At 43.6% G+C, this 16,083-nt stretch overlaps 1 protein-coding gene across 2 annotated transcripts in view; it reads left to right on the top strand.

The window, feature by feature from the left end:
• LOC127653875 (myosin-11-like) overlaps window positions 1–12,321 on the top strand; it is a 60,045-nt gene extending 47,724 nt beyond the window's left edge. For both annotated transcript variants that reach the window (XM_052140682.1, XM_052140681.1), the window contains 3 exons: window positions 1,223–1,331; window positions 2,611–2,783; window positions 11,028–12,321. In XM_052140682.1, the coding sequence (XP_051996642.1) occupies window positions 1,223–1,331; window positions 2,611–2,783; window positions 11,028–11,172 (427 nt within the window). In that variant the 3' untranslated portion in view covers window positions 11,173–12,321. The remainder of the gene's footprint in view (window positions 1–1,222; window positions 1,332–2,610; window positions 2,784–11,027) is intronic.
• Window positions 12,322–16,083: the final 3,762 nt, after the last annotated feature.

Raw genomic sequence — 16,083 nt, 5'->3', positions numbered from 1 at the left:
ATATTCGGTGCTCAAGAGAGACCCCTAGTGTGGCTTCTTCGACACAACGTCTCGTTCCCTCCATCAGGGAACAGAGGTTACATCCGTTATTTTGTAAATAAACTGCACTTGGGTTCTCACTTAATTATTGTCCTTGTCCAGTCCTATCTTCAGCCTGACCTGGCTACACGTTACAGAAGGGCTGATTTTTCACTTCAATTAATTGCTTTTTGCATTGTTATAGCAACATCGGGACTTTTCAAAGTGTAAATTAGCATTCAGTTAAATTTATTGCACGCAACATTGAAATCGCATATATTATCAGATAGCTTTTTCCAGGTATTATAGACCTTCTTGGTAGATTTGTATGAAAAATTATGATTTTTGAATGTCTTTTCGAGTCGTATCCAACTCTTTTTTTTATTTTTATTTTTTTTATATAATATATTTTATAAAATAACCATGCTGCAGTTACAATTAGGCTACTTACAGCATTCAGTGTTGTTTCAAGTTTTAGCGTTTGTTCATGGACGAGTTTTTAAAATGTCAATTGGTATTATTAGATGGCTGCGACGTGCTGTATGATGTCTATAAGATGTCTCAATCATTGTTTCTTAATGGCATGAATCACGCTGAAGGCCTTGACTTAAAATGCATGGGTCGCCACTGTTGTAACTTGACACCATATCTTTTAAAAGTGGCACGAGATACGGCCAAAGACGTCGGTCTAGTCTAGTGCATGTTTATATACAATACATTTTCAAAATAATATATAATAAACTCTTGGCCACACTAGGTCTTTCTGGTCTCCGCTATGAACTGACTGCCAGTGGGTGGAGCCAACAGTGAGATGAGGCATGTTGTGGGGCATGTAAATTCAACTGAGCAATGTCTTGTGAAGTCACGAACACGCATATTTCAAAACGAGATGTTTCAGCAGGGTGGAAACTATAAATGCTCTTTTTAGACTGGGGAGAAAGTTTTGAGTTCTGAAATTTACAGTATGTTTTTAAAGTACAGTTCCCTCTTATATGTCTAAATTTCAAGGAAATTTTGATTCTCCATTTCATGACCACTTTAAATCTAAAGCAAACCAAATGAAATGTGATCATAGCTTTTTTTAAACACATTCAAACACCAGTGATATAGTCATTCCATCTTGTTTGATGCAGCTGTAAATGACTGTAATTATGTAATGATTTTTTCTAATGGTTGTAAATGAATAATTTTTTCTCTAATGCAGAGACAAGCAGAACACAGCGAAGGCAGTGCGCCAAAAGGATAAGAAGATGAAAGATTTGATGACACAAGTGGAGGATGAACGAAAACAAGCAGAGCAACACAAAGACCAGGTCGGAATAACTGCACTAATGGTCTCTCTGTCCTCTTTTCCCATAGATTTAAAATAGTCTACTGCAGGATTTCAACTGCTACCTGTTAATTCTGATGTCTCTTAGGAGCAAATTCGCAAAAACAATTATGTCCGTTTTTAAAAAGAGATGTTAGGGTACAGTACTTTTCCTATTGATCGTAGCAGAAGTAATTAATCAAATGATGCTCTGAAGCCTAAATCTAGATGTAAGGTGTACTATTTTAAAGAGCCAGCTCAGGCACCTGGATAAAAGTATGCCAGATCATGGTAGTTTGCCATATCCTCTACAACCTAACATTCAAAACTGAACCGCAAACACAATTTGCTTGGCCCAATTCCCAATCTTTTGGATCCGTTCTGAGTGCATGGTTGTAGAGGATACAGCAGACTACAGCGAAGTAGCATACTTTGCAGGGGCTACACAGCATCAATCCACCACTGATTTCAACACCATTTCAGAATGAAATTTAAAAAAAAATTAAATTCTCTCATTTACTCACATTCATGCCATCCCGGATGTGTATGACTTTCTACTGCTGAACACTAATGAAGATTGATGAACAATATCTCAGCTCTGTAGGTCCATACAACGCAAGAAGGTGGTGACCCGAACTCTGAAGCTCCAAAAATCACATAAGGGCAGTAATCCATTCGACTCCACTGGTTAAATCCATGTATTCAGAAGCTAAATTATTAGTGTGGGTATGAAATTGATCAATATTTAAGTCCTTTTTTACTATCAATCTCCACTTTCACTTTCACATTCATTTTTTTTTTTGCCGAATTGCATTATTTGTGCATAACGCCACCTACTGGGCAGTGAGAAGTATTTATAGTAAAATGGGACTAAAATATTGATATGTTCTTCATCCACACCTATCATATCACTTCAGAAGATACAGATTTAACTACTGCAATATTATGGATTACTTTTATGCTGCCTTTATGTGCATTTTGGAGATTCAAATTTCCGATCATCAACAACTTGCATTGTGAGGAACTAAATAGCTGAAATATCTACTAAATAATCTTTGTGTTCTGCAGGAGATAGAAAGTCATACACGTCTGGGATGGAACAAGGGTGTGTAAATGATGAGTGGATTGACCTTTTTGTGTGAACTATTACTTTAATCTATTCAATTCAGGATCCATTTTTTTTAACTACATACCACTTTTCATGTTCAGTTCTTCTGAAATGTAACCATGGAGTTCTGGCAACCTGACTGCATTGTAACCAAGTATTTTTCTCTTGATCTCAGGCGGATAAGGCGAATGCTCGTGTGAAGCAGCTGAAGAGGCAGTTGGAAGAGAGCGAGGAAGAGTCCCAGCGAGTCACTGCCACCCGTAGGAAGCTTCAGAGAGAGCTGGATGAGGCCACTGAGGCCAATGATGCCTTGAGCTGTGAGGTAGCTTCTCTCAAGAACAAACTCAGGTACGCATACCGTGCTCCAAAGACATGCAGTCCAATGCCAATGTGGCTCAGTACCACAGAAAGTACTGAAATATTTGGATAGTAAATACTCAATGACTTTCAAGTGGCATGTAGAAGCTTAGAACAAACCCTCAGCACTTGTTAGTGCAGCCCAAATCCCATCCTATAACTTCAAACCAAAGATATCTCTGTTACAGAGGCAATCCTGAACCCACACACTGACTATGCAGGTACCTCTGTGCTCAAAAGTTGACACAGAAGTGTTACTCTTCACAAATCTTTCCTTTTACTTGTCACAAATATATTTCTTGCATGAGAGAGTGAAATATGGTTTATTACATACACTAAGGAACTTTATAATGTGTTGCGCAATGCAAATATAGTTTAAAAGGGAAGACTGGAATGAAGGGAAAGGAAGCAAAAAGAGAGGTTGTGCTATATTATGAATAGAGACACAATCAAGGGTGTATTTGTTTAATTAGGCAAATTTGTTAAAGGAATTGTTACCCCACAATGATAATTCTCTCATCATTTACTCACCCGTATGCCTTCTCAAACTCATATAATTTTTTCTTCTGTGGATCACAAACTAAGATTTATTTTGTGTGATACATGATGTATTTTTGTCCAGACAATACAAGTCAATGGGGACCAAAACTGTAATGCTCATAAAAATACATAAAGGCAGCATAAAGGTAATCCATAAAACTCAAATGGTTTAATCCAGGTCTTCTGAAGTGATACGATTGATTTTGGGCAAGAAACAGACCAAAATGTAACTTCCTTTTCACTATAAATCTTGGCATCAGCAGTCTTCTTGGTTCGTTCATGAGAGAAGCTTGTTCACACTTCCTTACTCTTGTAAACAAGAAAACCCAATCGTATCACTTCAAACGACAGGGATAAAACCAACCAGGTTGTATGGATTACCTTTATGCTGCCTTTATGTCTTTTTTGGAGCTTCAAAGTTTTGGACCACATTGACACAAACATTATATATATATATTTGTGTTCCGCAGAAGAAAGAATGTCATACGAGTTTTAGATGGCATTATAGTGAGTATATAATGAGATATTTTTTGGCTATAACTATTATAAACATTTATGTGTCATCTTTCCACTAGAAGATATAGTTCCTATATAGACATTTAAATTAAGGTTAATAGTTGTCCTCTATAGGTGCTGCTTAGTTATAGACACAGTAGCTAGATGAACAGGTGTTTCAGGTCATAGCTGTTTCTACATATATTGTGATTGCTGTACTGATCAACTTCTACAAACAATCTATTTTATAATTAAATTGTAATTTAAAATGTATTACTTATTATTTGCTTTGAAAGACAGTAACTTATCTTGGACCATATTTCCCTCTGTCCAACAGCATGGTTTAGTTTTTTTTAACCAACCTCATTTAGCCTGTTTACAGGTTTGAAACGAGGTGGTAATGGTGTCTTGTGCCTCTTAAATCTTAAAGGGATAGTTCACCCAAAAATAAAAATAATTTACTCACCCTCATGCCATCCCAGATGTGAATGACTTTTGAAGTTTTTAAGAACAATATCTGTGAGAGACAGATCAATATTTAAGTCCTTTTTTACAGTAAATCTCCACTTTCACTTTCTCATATATTGCTTTGCAATTTGCATTCTTTGTGAATATCGACACTTAATGGTGGGAGCTGGTCAAAGGTGGAGATTTGTAAAACATGACTTAAATATTGATCCATTTTTTCACTCACACCAATCATATCACTTCAGAAGACATGGATTAAACCACTGGAGTCATATGGATAACTTTCATGCTGCCTTTATGTGCCTTTTGGACCTTTAGAGTTCTAGCCACCATTCACTTACATTGTATGGACCTACAGAGCTGAGTTCCCTATCGAGAGGTCTCTCCTATTGCATAAGTAGCTTACGCTATGGGAAAACTCAGTTTCTCGAGAAATATTGAAGTCTTTATGTAAAACGCATTGCAGCTGCAAAGCAGACAGTGATGAGCGAGGCAGCTCGGTCATTGGCTGTGCTGCGGCAACTGCTCGAACCAGTGACGAGGCGACTTAGAACGCGCGACCAATGGGGCGCTGTCTCGCGATTCAGCGACTCAGAGCCTGCTGAAATTAGCATATGAGGGCTATATAATGAACGTCCCGTCATGCCAGTTCTTTTAGATTTAATCTCCTTCAGCGAAGACCTTCTCTTCGCTGGATCCTCCGGATTTTTGGAGTCTTTCGCCGCCGTGGACAAGCTTACAGCGGGACTGCTGAGAGGACGCCGGCATCTTCAGCCGCCTTCGAAGCCTTCTGCTACGGCATCCGGCGCGCATCGCATATCCTTTACTGAACAAGCGTTCGCCCCCGCGACGCTTTTTAAGAGTAAAAGTGTTATTTTCCAGGCGTTGTTTCAAATGCCTTCAGCCTGCGCCTCGTGCAGAGGCCCTCTTTCCGACGGAGATCGGCACATCATCTGCACTCGCTGCCTGGGTCTGGACCACGCAGAAGCTGCACTCATTCAGGGCAGATGCAAGAAAAAGCGCCGCTCACAGAGGCTGCCAGAGCACCCCGACTCTGGTGATGTCACGCCGGCTCAGTCCCCGCGGGCATCACCGCTACCAGATGTCTCCCCGCCGCCGGTCCATTTCGCGAGAGCGGACCTGCACCCCTCCAACAAAGCGGTGGGTCTCGTCTCGTTCGGCATATCAGGGGACGACGACGGAAAGGATGACAGCCTCTCTCTTGACGCTGCATCCGACGACTGGCCGGGCTCATTCGACCCCGTGCCATCGGCATCAGCGGACACGAGCGCGGGCACCAGCATGAACTCGGAGATCATCCGTATCCTGTCTAAGGCCGTGGAAGACCTCGGGCTCGACTGGTCTTCTCCGGAAGAACCCGCCCGCAGCCGGCTGGATGAGTGGTTCCTGCAGGGGCGCCGGCAGGCCCCCCGACAGAGACCCTCTCCTTTATTCCCTGAGGTGCACGACAAGCTCACAAAGTCATGGAAAGCCCCGCACTCGGCTCGCCTAAAGCCTTCTTTCTCTTCTTCGCTCTCCTCAGTGGACGGCGCGAGAGAAAGAGGCTACGAGGCAACTCCGCCCCTAGAGGAGACTGTGGCCAACCATCTATACCCACCCTCCACCGCTGGATGGAAGGCCAGAGCTTCTCACCCATCGAAGCCGTGCAGAACCACATCAGCTCTCACCGGTCGCGCATACGCCGCCGCCGGTCAAGCTGCGTCAGCGCTGCATTCGATGGCGGTTCTACAAGTGTTTCAGGCCAAACTTCTCCGCTCTATGGACGAGTCTGGACCTGAACCCAACACTTTTAAGGACCATGGCTAATTTGATCGTCCTTGAGTGCCATCTGTGGCTAACGCTAACGGAGATGAAGGACGCGGATAAGGCACCCTTCCTTGACGCACCTGTCACTCCGAGCGGCCTGTTCGGACCTACGGTGAGAGATTTCACGGAGCGCTTCACTGAGGCGTGGAAGGATTCGCAAGCTATGAATCACTTCCTGCCTAAGTGCTCCAGCTCATCTCAAAAACCGCCCCAGCAGCAGCAGCGAGCCAGGGCAGAGCCGCCCGTCTCCCAGCCGAAGAGCAGACCTGAAAAGGACGCTCGACGCCGCTCGCGTTCCGCTGGCCAAAGAAAGCCGCAGGAGCAACGAGGCCCTCGACCCAGAATCACCCTGAACACAGAGCCTCGTAAGTCTTCCTAGCAGCAGGAAGAAAGAGAGGGAGTACGCGTCTCGCAAATGCCGGACCGCTCCCTCGCAAACATTTAAAACATTACCCAGTCCCCTTACAGGCGGCTGGAATTGTCTATACAGCAGTCAATGGGCCAGTCATAAAACTCGCTCACCTGCAATCAAACGCCATTTTCACGGCGACACACAGAAATCACCAAAAGAGTCATCTTCTGCCTGTGTCACTAAGGGTTCACATGTCCACACTAAAGTGCGCATTCCCACATATCAATACTGTCCAAACAGTGCCAAACACCTCCCCAGCTCAGGCTAGATGTCTCAAAAATGTAGATCGTGTGCCTATTGTCATGTATGCACCATTACACACAAGCACTGTTCCCACAGTTATAAACACTTCCCCAGTAAAAACGGGAAGTGCTATAAGTGTAGCGCGTGTGCCTGCCTTATTGCACGCACCCCTACACACAGCTACCCACACAGTTTCAAACAGCTATGCCGCAAACATCACAGATGCAATGCGCGAGCTAAGAAACTCCCCGCTAAATGCGGAAAGCTTTATGAATGTGGCGAGCGTGCCCATAATGATGAATGCACCCCCACTTCAAAACACTGTTCATGCAGTTTCAAGCACCTCTCCGACTCATGCTCTGAGCATTTCGGAAATAGCGCATGTGCCTGTACTCTCACACGCACCTCTGCACTCGGCACTAAATACGGCTGCTCAGCGCGCACCTGCGCCTCTGAGAGCCGTAGATTCTGTGTTAGCACAAAGCGATTTGCCGGCAGGGCCCATACGCGACACGGCTCGCCTAAAGCCTCACTGCGACACGCCCCCAGCCGGCATTCAGCCCATATCTGTGCGAGCAGAAGCCTGGGAAAAAATCCCTGACATGCCGAAATGGGTTTTGAACATAATAAAACACGGATACTCACTTCAATTCGCTCGCAGACCACCCCGCTTTTCAGCGGTGGTCGAGACGAAAGTGAGGAAAGATGTGTCACGTGTTCTACGCACCGAGGTGCTCAAACTGATAGAGAAGGGCGCTATAGAAACTGTCCCTCCCTCTTTGAGGGAGGCGGGTTTTTACAGCCGCTATTTTCTCGTCCCGGAAAAGGACGGTGGCCTTCGCCCCATCCTGGATCTCAGACATCTGAACAAAGCGCTAATGATTCGCTCGTTCAGAATGTTAACAACTAAACATATCCTCGCGCAAGTTCGCCCGGGATTGGTTTCTATCAGTGGATTTGAAAGACGCTTACTTTCACATCCCGATAGCGCTTACCACAGGCCCTTTCTGAGATTCGCTTTCAAGGGACAGTCATACCAGTACACAGTACTACCATTCGCCTATCATTGGCCCCCGTACATTCACGAAATGTATGGACGCGGCACTTTCCCTCTGAGACAGCGGGAGTGCGGATACTGAATTACCTCGACGATTGGCTAATCATAACACAATCAGAGGTTCAGTTAATGACACACAGATCTTGGACTATCAGCCATTTACAATGCCTGGGTCTGAGAATAAATTTTGCAAAGAGTGTGCTATCCCCCAGCCAGAATATTTCTTTTCTGGGAATAGTGCTAGACTCAGTGCAGATGACAGCCGCCTCTCATCAGAGCGCTCTCTATTCGACGCCTTGCAACATCGTTCAGAACGGCGCGACGCCCCGCCAAACGATTTCAGAGAATGCTCAGTCTCATGGCCTCGGCATCAGCTGTACTCCAGCTAGGATTGTTGCACATGCGTCCTCTCCAGCGCTGGCTCAAGAGCCGTGTCCCCACTCACGCGTGGCGCTCGGGCCACTTTTTGATCGGAGCGAATCACGGCTGTACAAAAGCCCTGACGCCCTGAAAGCCATAAACTGGTATCAAACCGGCGTGAGTCTGGGCGTGAATACGCGGAGAAAAATGATCACGACAGATGCCTCCAAAATAGGATGGGGGGCCCTTTACGAGGGCAGGCCTGTTTCCGGCTTTTGGTCAAACCCGGAAAAGCGCCTACACATAAACTGTCTGGAAATGAAAGCGGTCGCCTTGGCTCTCAGAGCCCTGCTTCCGTACCTGCAAACGAACACGTCCTGGTCCGAACGGACAACATGACGGTAGTTTCGTATATATATCGCCAAGGTGGACTCAGGTCGAGCTCCCTGCACTCTATGGCCAGGGAGCTCATCCTATGGTCACAACACCACCTGCGCTCGCTAAGGGCAGCGCACGTGCCAGGCGTCCTGAACCAAGGAGCGGACATGCTATCCAGAGACAAAGTTCTCCCAGGAGAATGGTCTCTCCACCCTCTGACGGTTCAGTGGTTATGGCGAACCTTTGGCGAGGCAGAGGTCGACCTCTTCGCCTCCAAGGAAAACGCGCACTGCCCTCTCTTCTTCTCAAAAAGTTTGGCCGAGCCGCCCCTTGTATACTTTTCCCCCGATCGCGATGCTGCCTCAGGTCATCAGTCGGATCAGGGAGGTGAAATGTGCAGTGCTCCTGGTAGCCCCACTCTGGAAAAACCAGACGTGGTTTCCAGAGCTGGTACAGATGATGCAATCTGCCCCATGGCCGATTCCGCTGAGGCAAGACCTCCTCGGACAGGCCAGCGGGATGATTCTTCATCCCCGCCCCGATCTGTGGGCCCTTCATGCATGGCCCCTCAACGGGTTCCCGAGAACCTCCCCAGTGGAGTTCTGAAAACCATTACTTAGGCGCTGAGCCCCTCTACGAGGCTTTGTATGCCCAAAAGTGGAAAGTGTTCAGTAACTGGTGTGATACCAAGAGCTTGAACCCCAAAACGTGCGAGATACCAAGTGTACTCGCCTTTTTGCAGGAGCTGCTGGAGGCGGGCCGCACACCCTCCACGCTCAAAGTCTATGTGGCTGCCATAGCGGCGTCACACAATCCTGATAAAGGACATTCATTAGGAAAAAAACGATCTGATCGTTCGTTTCCTAAGAGGCGCTAGGAGGATGAACCCTCCTCGCCCACCTTCAGTGCCGATCTGGGACCTGGCCACGGTCCTGGACGCACTCAAAGGTGCCCCGTTCGAACCTCTCCGAACCGTGCACCTCAAGTAGCTTTCGCTCAAAACCACGCTCTTGCTGGCACTCGCTTCAGTTAAAAGAGTGGGCGACCTGCACGCGCTGTCATCAAGCGCTGCTTGCCTGGAATTTGGACCTAACGACTGCAGAGTTGTCCTTAGGCCAAAGCACGGGTATATTCCTTAAGGTGCTCTCTACACCCTTCAGAGCACAGGTGATATCTCTGGCAGCGCTATCGTCCTCAGCAGACGAAGGTGATGCAAATTTACTCTGCCCAGTCAGGGCGCTAAGAGTATATTTGGAACGTTCTGCCCTGTTCAGACAGACGGAACAATTATTCGTATGCTTTGGCGGCCGAACTAAGGGTCTCGCTGTCTCAAAGCAACGAATATCGCGCTGGATAGTGGATGCTATAGCGCTAGCTTATGGAGCCAAGGGCCTTCAATGCCCCTTAGGCGTCAGAGCTCACTCTACGAGGAGCATGGCCTCTGGCTTTATAGAGCGAAGTCAGCACGCACGGCGTTTTACATGGTGTTCCCATAGCGTAAGCTACTTACGCAATAGGAGAGACCTCTTGATAGGGAACGACTCGGTTACTAACGTAACCTCGGTTCCCTGAGAGGAGGGAACGACTATTGCGTAAGCTGCCGTGTCTGTGCTTGGTCAGTTCGCTTCAGTCGATTGAACCTAAAAGAACTGGCATGATGGGATGTTCATTATATAGCCCTCATATGCTAATTTCAGCAGGCTCTGAGCGCGCGAATGCAGGACGCGCCCCATTGGTTGCGCGTTCTAAGTCGCCCCGTCACTGGTTCGAGCAGTTGCCGCAGCACAGCCAATGACCGAGCTGCCTCGCTCATCACTGTCTGCTGTGCAGCTGCAATGCGTTTTACATGAAGACTTCAATATTTCTCGAGAAACTGAGTTTTCCCATAGCGTAAGCTACTTACGCAATAGTCATTCCCTCCTCTCAGGGAACCGAGGTTACGTTAGTAACCGAGTCGATATTCTTCTAAAAATCTCATGTCATCCCAGATGAGTGTATTATATTTTTGGGTGAACTATTCCTTTAACTGAGTTCTACCACATTTTCCACTATTAAGGAAACACTTGCGGCACTCTGGTGGCATGCCTAAATATTAAGATACTGGAACATTTAGATATTATATATCTTTTTGTATTTCAGACCCACACACCGTATCGCTGCGTGCAATCTAAGCCGATGAGTAGTAGAGTATTTGTCATTTTAATTGTAACAAAATCAGACAGTTATGTGGCTCTAATTTGAGCCTAATTTGAAATCTTATGGACTTTTAGTAAAACCTTCACAATCTTTTAAAACAAGGCCTCTGTATATGCGGCAGTATTTTAAAAGTATACTTTTAATAATGCAGCTAAGGTGCTAAGGGCTAACACAAATGAACCAGATACCAAGCCATCTAAAATGAGAGTCATTGTGTCCTTACTGTTTTTAAGCTAAGATTTTTATGTGAAAATTTCAGGAGAGGCAATGAGCCATCATCCTTCAGCTGCACACCGAGGCGCACGGGAGGTGGTAGCCGACGGGGAATGATCGACAGCTCTGACGCTGCAGAAAATGATATAGACATGCAGAGTGACAACAACAGAGCCAAACCTAGTGAATAGACATCCCTTACCACACTGTCCAAACATATTATTATTCTTATCTTAGTAAGACCTTCTTATCAAAAAACCAAATTTTTCATAATACTTTTTTAAGAATTGTAGGTGATTATTTTGATTATAATTATGTTTAGTTTATTGCCTGAAACCGAGCACTGCTGTTTGACCAGGCATTTGACTGGTCATGATTTAATAGTTTTGTTGATGAAGCACAACCCTTTAATAAGCCCAATGAGTTTTACATTATCCTAGTCTTGGGGAAAATAAATACAAGATCATTGGTTTTGTATTTGTAGAATGTCTGCGGGTAAATTGTTTTTCACTGTTTTGTACTGTGTATTGTCCTTGACGTATACGGCACAGTCTCATTTGTTCAGAATTGTATCCCTGCCATGTACATATATGGATCAGACAAGTTAGCAACACTTGATCAGCATTTTCTGATATGTTTTTCAGAACAGTAGATTTATTTTTCCAATATTGAACTGATCCACCTGTTTCAGCTGTTAATCAAGTGATAGAGTTAAAACTGAAAACAGTGCCACCAAAAGATTAGAACCACTGATACACAGCCCTTTATGTTTCCCATGTCATCACTGTCGTTACTGTAGACATAAAACTCTTTATCTTTGTGTTTGGATGTAGAAGTTTGCACTACTTTTAGGCTCAATAATAGTCTAGATTTAAAGGGACAGTTCACCCAAAAATGAAAATTCTCTCATCATTTACTCACCCTCATGCCATCCCAGATGTGTATGACTTTCTTTTCTTCTGCGGAATACAAAAAGTCAGGTATCTTGGAGAACCAACCAATCTTCTAAAGCATTTTACATTCCCTTTTTACATTCTCTCTGAATGTTTGCTTCTTGTATTATGTTATAAAGAAACTTTTTTTTTAAACAGACACATATAATAGTTTTGATTCTCCTGCAAATATTTTAGTATTTTAAACAGACACTCATGGTGAAAGCAATTAAAATCCATCCTATCAAAACAGGAATTTTGAATTATATAAATATATATGTACTGTAAAGCTTTTATTTTTTTCAACAATTTCACTTGTCACAAGTTTGCTTTAGCAATAATATATCACTTATATTTACTTTTAACTTGTGAAACCACATGCACATGAAATAAAGTCGGAAAAATGCTGTTGTGTTTTCATTTGTCATTTGCTTTACAAACCAAAACCAGAATATATATATATATATGTACTGTATACCTGTATATGTATATATATGTATATATGTTTTTTGTTCCTTAACCCTTTCATAGGTAGTGTCACACATACAGTATCTCACAAAATTGAGTACACCCCTCACATTTCTGTAAATATTTGATTATATCTTTTCATGTGACAACACTGAAATATAACTCAACACACAGCCATTAACCGGCAACAAAAGTGAGTACACCCCTAAGTGAAAATGTCCAAATTGGGCCCAATTAGCCATTTTCCCTCCCCGGTGTCATGTGACTCGTTAGTGTTACAAGGTCTCAGTTGTGAATGGTGAGCAGGTGTGTTAAATTTGGTGTCATCGCTCTCACACTCCCTCATAATGGTCACTGGAAGTTCAACATGGCACCTCATGGCAAAGAACTCTCTGAGGATCTGATAAAAAGAATTGTTGCTCTACATAAAGATGGCCTAGGCTATAAGAAGATTGCGTGCATGCTGCAGCATGGTGGCCAAGACCATACAGCGGTTTAACAGGACAGGTTCCACTCAGAACAGGCCTCACCATGGTCGACCAAAGAAGTTGAGTGCACATGCTCAGCGTCATATCCAGAGGTTGTCTTTGGGAAATAAACGTATGAGTGCTGCCAGCATTGCTGCAGAGGTTGAAGGGGTGGGGGGTCAGCCTGTCAGTGCTCAGACCATACGCTGCACACTGCATCAAATTGGTCTGCATGGCTGCCGTCCCAGAAGGAAGCCTCTTCTAAAGATGATGCACAAGAAAGCCCACCAACAGATTGCTGAAGACAAGAAGACTAAGGACATGGATTACTGGAACCATATCCTGTGGTCTAATGAGACCAACATAAACTTATTTGGTTCAAATGGTGTCAAGCGTGTGTGGCAGAAACCAGGTGAGGAGTACAAAGACAAGTGTGTCTTGCCTACAGTCAAGCATGGTGGTGGGAGTGTTATGGTCTGGGGCTACATGAGTGCTGCCAGCACTGGGGAGCTACAGTTCATTGAGGGAACCATGAATGCCAACATGTACTGTGAAAGTACTGAAGCAGAGCATGATCCTCTCCCTTTGGAGACTGGGCCGCAGGGCAGTATTCCAGTATGATAACGACTCCAAACACACCTGCAAGACGACCCCTGCCTTGCTAAAGAAGCTGAGGGTGAAGGTGATAGAATATCCAGTGGCAACCTGTGAAGCTCTGGTGAACTCCATGCCCAAGAGGGTTAAAGCAGTGCTGGAAAATAATGGTGACCACACAAAATATTGACACTTTGGGCCCAATTTTGAAATTTTCACTTAGGGGTGTACTCAATTTTGTTGCCAGAGGTTTAGACATTAATGGCTGTGTGTTGAGTTATTTTGAGGGGACAGCAAATTTACACTGTTATACAAGCTGTATACTCACTACTTTACATTGTAGCAAAGTGTCATTTCTTCAGTGTTGTCACATGAAAAGATATAATCAAATATTTACAAAAATGTGAGGGGTGTACTCAATTTTGTGAGATATTGTATGTGTTTCTGCAACAGCAAATTACATAACAAGCTGCCAGATTGAAAACGGCTTTTGTGCCATGCTGTTGACATAGAGAGAGGCAAACTCGCCATGCAGTTCACAGAAACTCAAAAAATCCTTTTCAACCAAATAAGCCTTAACTGTTTTTATATTCTTAGCATTCTTATGAACATAATGTTGTATGTGTGAAAATAACTCTGCATTCAGGGGAATTTAGAACCTACTCATGAAAGGGTTGAAGCTAAATCAAGCACCCCATCCTTTAAATAAAAACTACTGAAGTATGAACAAATGCCAAGTATGACATTTTTAGTAACAGGATAAGAATTTATTATTTCAAGTGTTTGTTACATATTTAATAGCTCCATAATTTCAGTTTAAAAAGCAGTAGTATTCCCAAAACAATGGTTCAAAGATACAAGGTAGGATCCAGTTAGTAAAAAACATCTTTGGCTGTGTTCAGAATAGTATACTAATATACTACTCATACTATTACTGCATAATAGGTTACATAGGCAAAGGTGGGCAAGGCCTACCCAAGATTTTGTTATATTATGCATTCGGTCTCAGACATTTGGCTCAATGCCCCTCCCTGGTTTTGTATTGAACAGGAAGTTCTTGCCACTATCTCACCATTGCAAAACATTGGTTAAGTTACAAAGAGAAGTTAAGTTACACCCCATTATCTCGCATTTGCATTCGATATGGACAAAAGAGTCCAGAATGTTTAAATCAGACATTTATTTAAATATTGCTTCGAGCATATGGCAGAACCCAAAATGATGTATTAATACGTCCCCATTCTGCTGGTCAGAGTGGATTGTGAGGGAGATTAATACACTCTGTGACCTGTATGACAGTGGAGTGTTGAGATCCTTTGAAAATATGGTTCAACATTTTGGAATTCCCAGGTCTCAAATCTTTAGATATTTACAACTGCGCCACCTGCTCTGTACTATTTTTGGGAGTTGCATACACCCACCTGAAGCAGCAGACACTCTGGGAGTGGTGATTACTGCCTTTGGAAAAGGTTATGAGGCATCAGTGTATTACTCCCTGCCAATTCAGAGTCTGGGGGACAGAGATTCAACTTCTGTCAAGAGATTATCGGAGAAAGATTTAAACTTGTTATTGGAGGAGGGAGTGTGGGCTAAGATTCTAAAAAACCATCAAGTCTACATTTAGATATGCAAGGGTGCGACTTGTGCAATTTAAGATAATACATCGATTCTATTGGACCCCCTCTAGATTGTATAGGCTTGGTCTTAAAGACACACCCACATGCTGGCGATGCCAATCAGAAGATGGGGACACAATCCAAGTCTTTTGGTGGTGTGTTAAGATCCAAGAGTTTTGGTTGAGGGTTCAGAGTTTTATGTTTGGTGTATTGGGCACTCAAATTTCATTTTGTCCCAGACTCTTTTTTTTTTAGGCAATGGGGTGGTCATTAATATAGGGGATAAATACATAGAAAATTGGGTCCTAGCCAGTGTTATGATTGGCAGACAAATCATTCTTAGAGGATGGAAGTCGGCTGGAGCGCCCTCGTTTCAAGAGTGGCACACAGGGATGGCCAGGGTAGCGGCATTTGAGGGAATGTCATATAGAAGGCTAGGTAACATGGATTTGCGTAATAAGAAATGGGGCAGCTATTTGGCCTTTTTGGAGGGTTTTTATTTATTTGTATGTGTGGATACTTTCATTTTGTGTCGGACCACTGGAGGTTTGTAGTGTGTGATTCTGTCTGTGTATGTTCTGTTTCTTCAATCCTGTTTTTTGAATCAATAAAATGTTCTTATAAAAAAAGTTTACTCAATTAAATTTTATGGAATTTTGTTATGAAATTGAAATTCATAAATGTTCAAATTAGTTTTTTGAGTGTAGGGAACATGCAGTGTATACTGCACAGTAGTCGTTAAGTAGTAGCTAGCATTTCATCCCAAACATAGCCCTCACCTCCTCCTCTACAATGTGCTTCTTCTTTTGTTTAAATTGCTCTTGTCTTGGCCATGAGAGGGGTGAATTTTAACTCAAGTTCTTTGCGGTTTTTGGAAATCAGCACAGAAACTGAAAATCGCAGTTTCTCTACTGGCTTCTACTAAATACAGACAGGTGTTGCTCATTCTTCAGCTAATATTGAACATGTAAAATATTCAATAATTCTTCACTGTTAGCCATTACATTATAAACCACTCAATACCT

The sequence above is a fragment of the Xyrauchen texanus genome, chromosome 13 (genome assembly GCF_025860055.1).
Source record: "Xyrauchen texanus isolate HMW12.3.18 chromosome 13, RBS_HiC_50CHRs, whole genome shotgun sequence".
Lineage (NCBI taxonomy): Eukaryota > Metazoa > Chordata > Actinopteri > Cypriniformes > Catostomidae > Xyrauchen > Xyrauchen texanus.
Note: the sequence above shows the minus strand (reverse complement) of the source record. Positions and strands in the feature narration are given on the sequence as shown.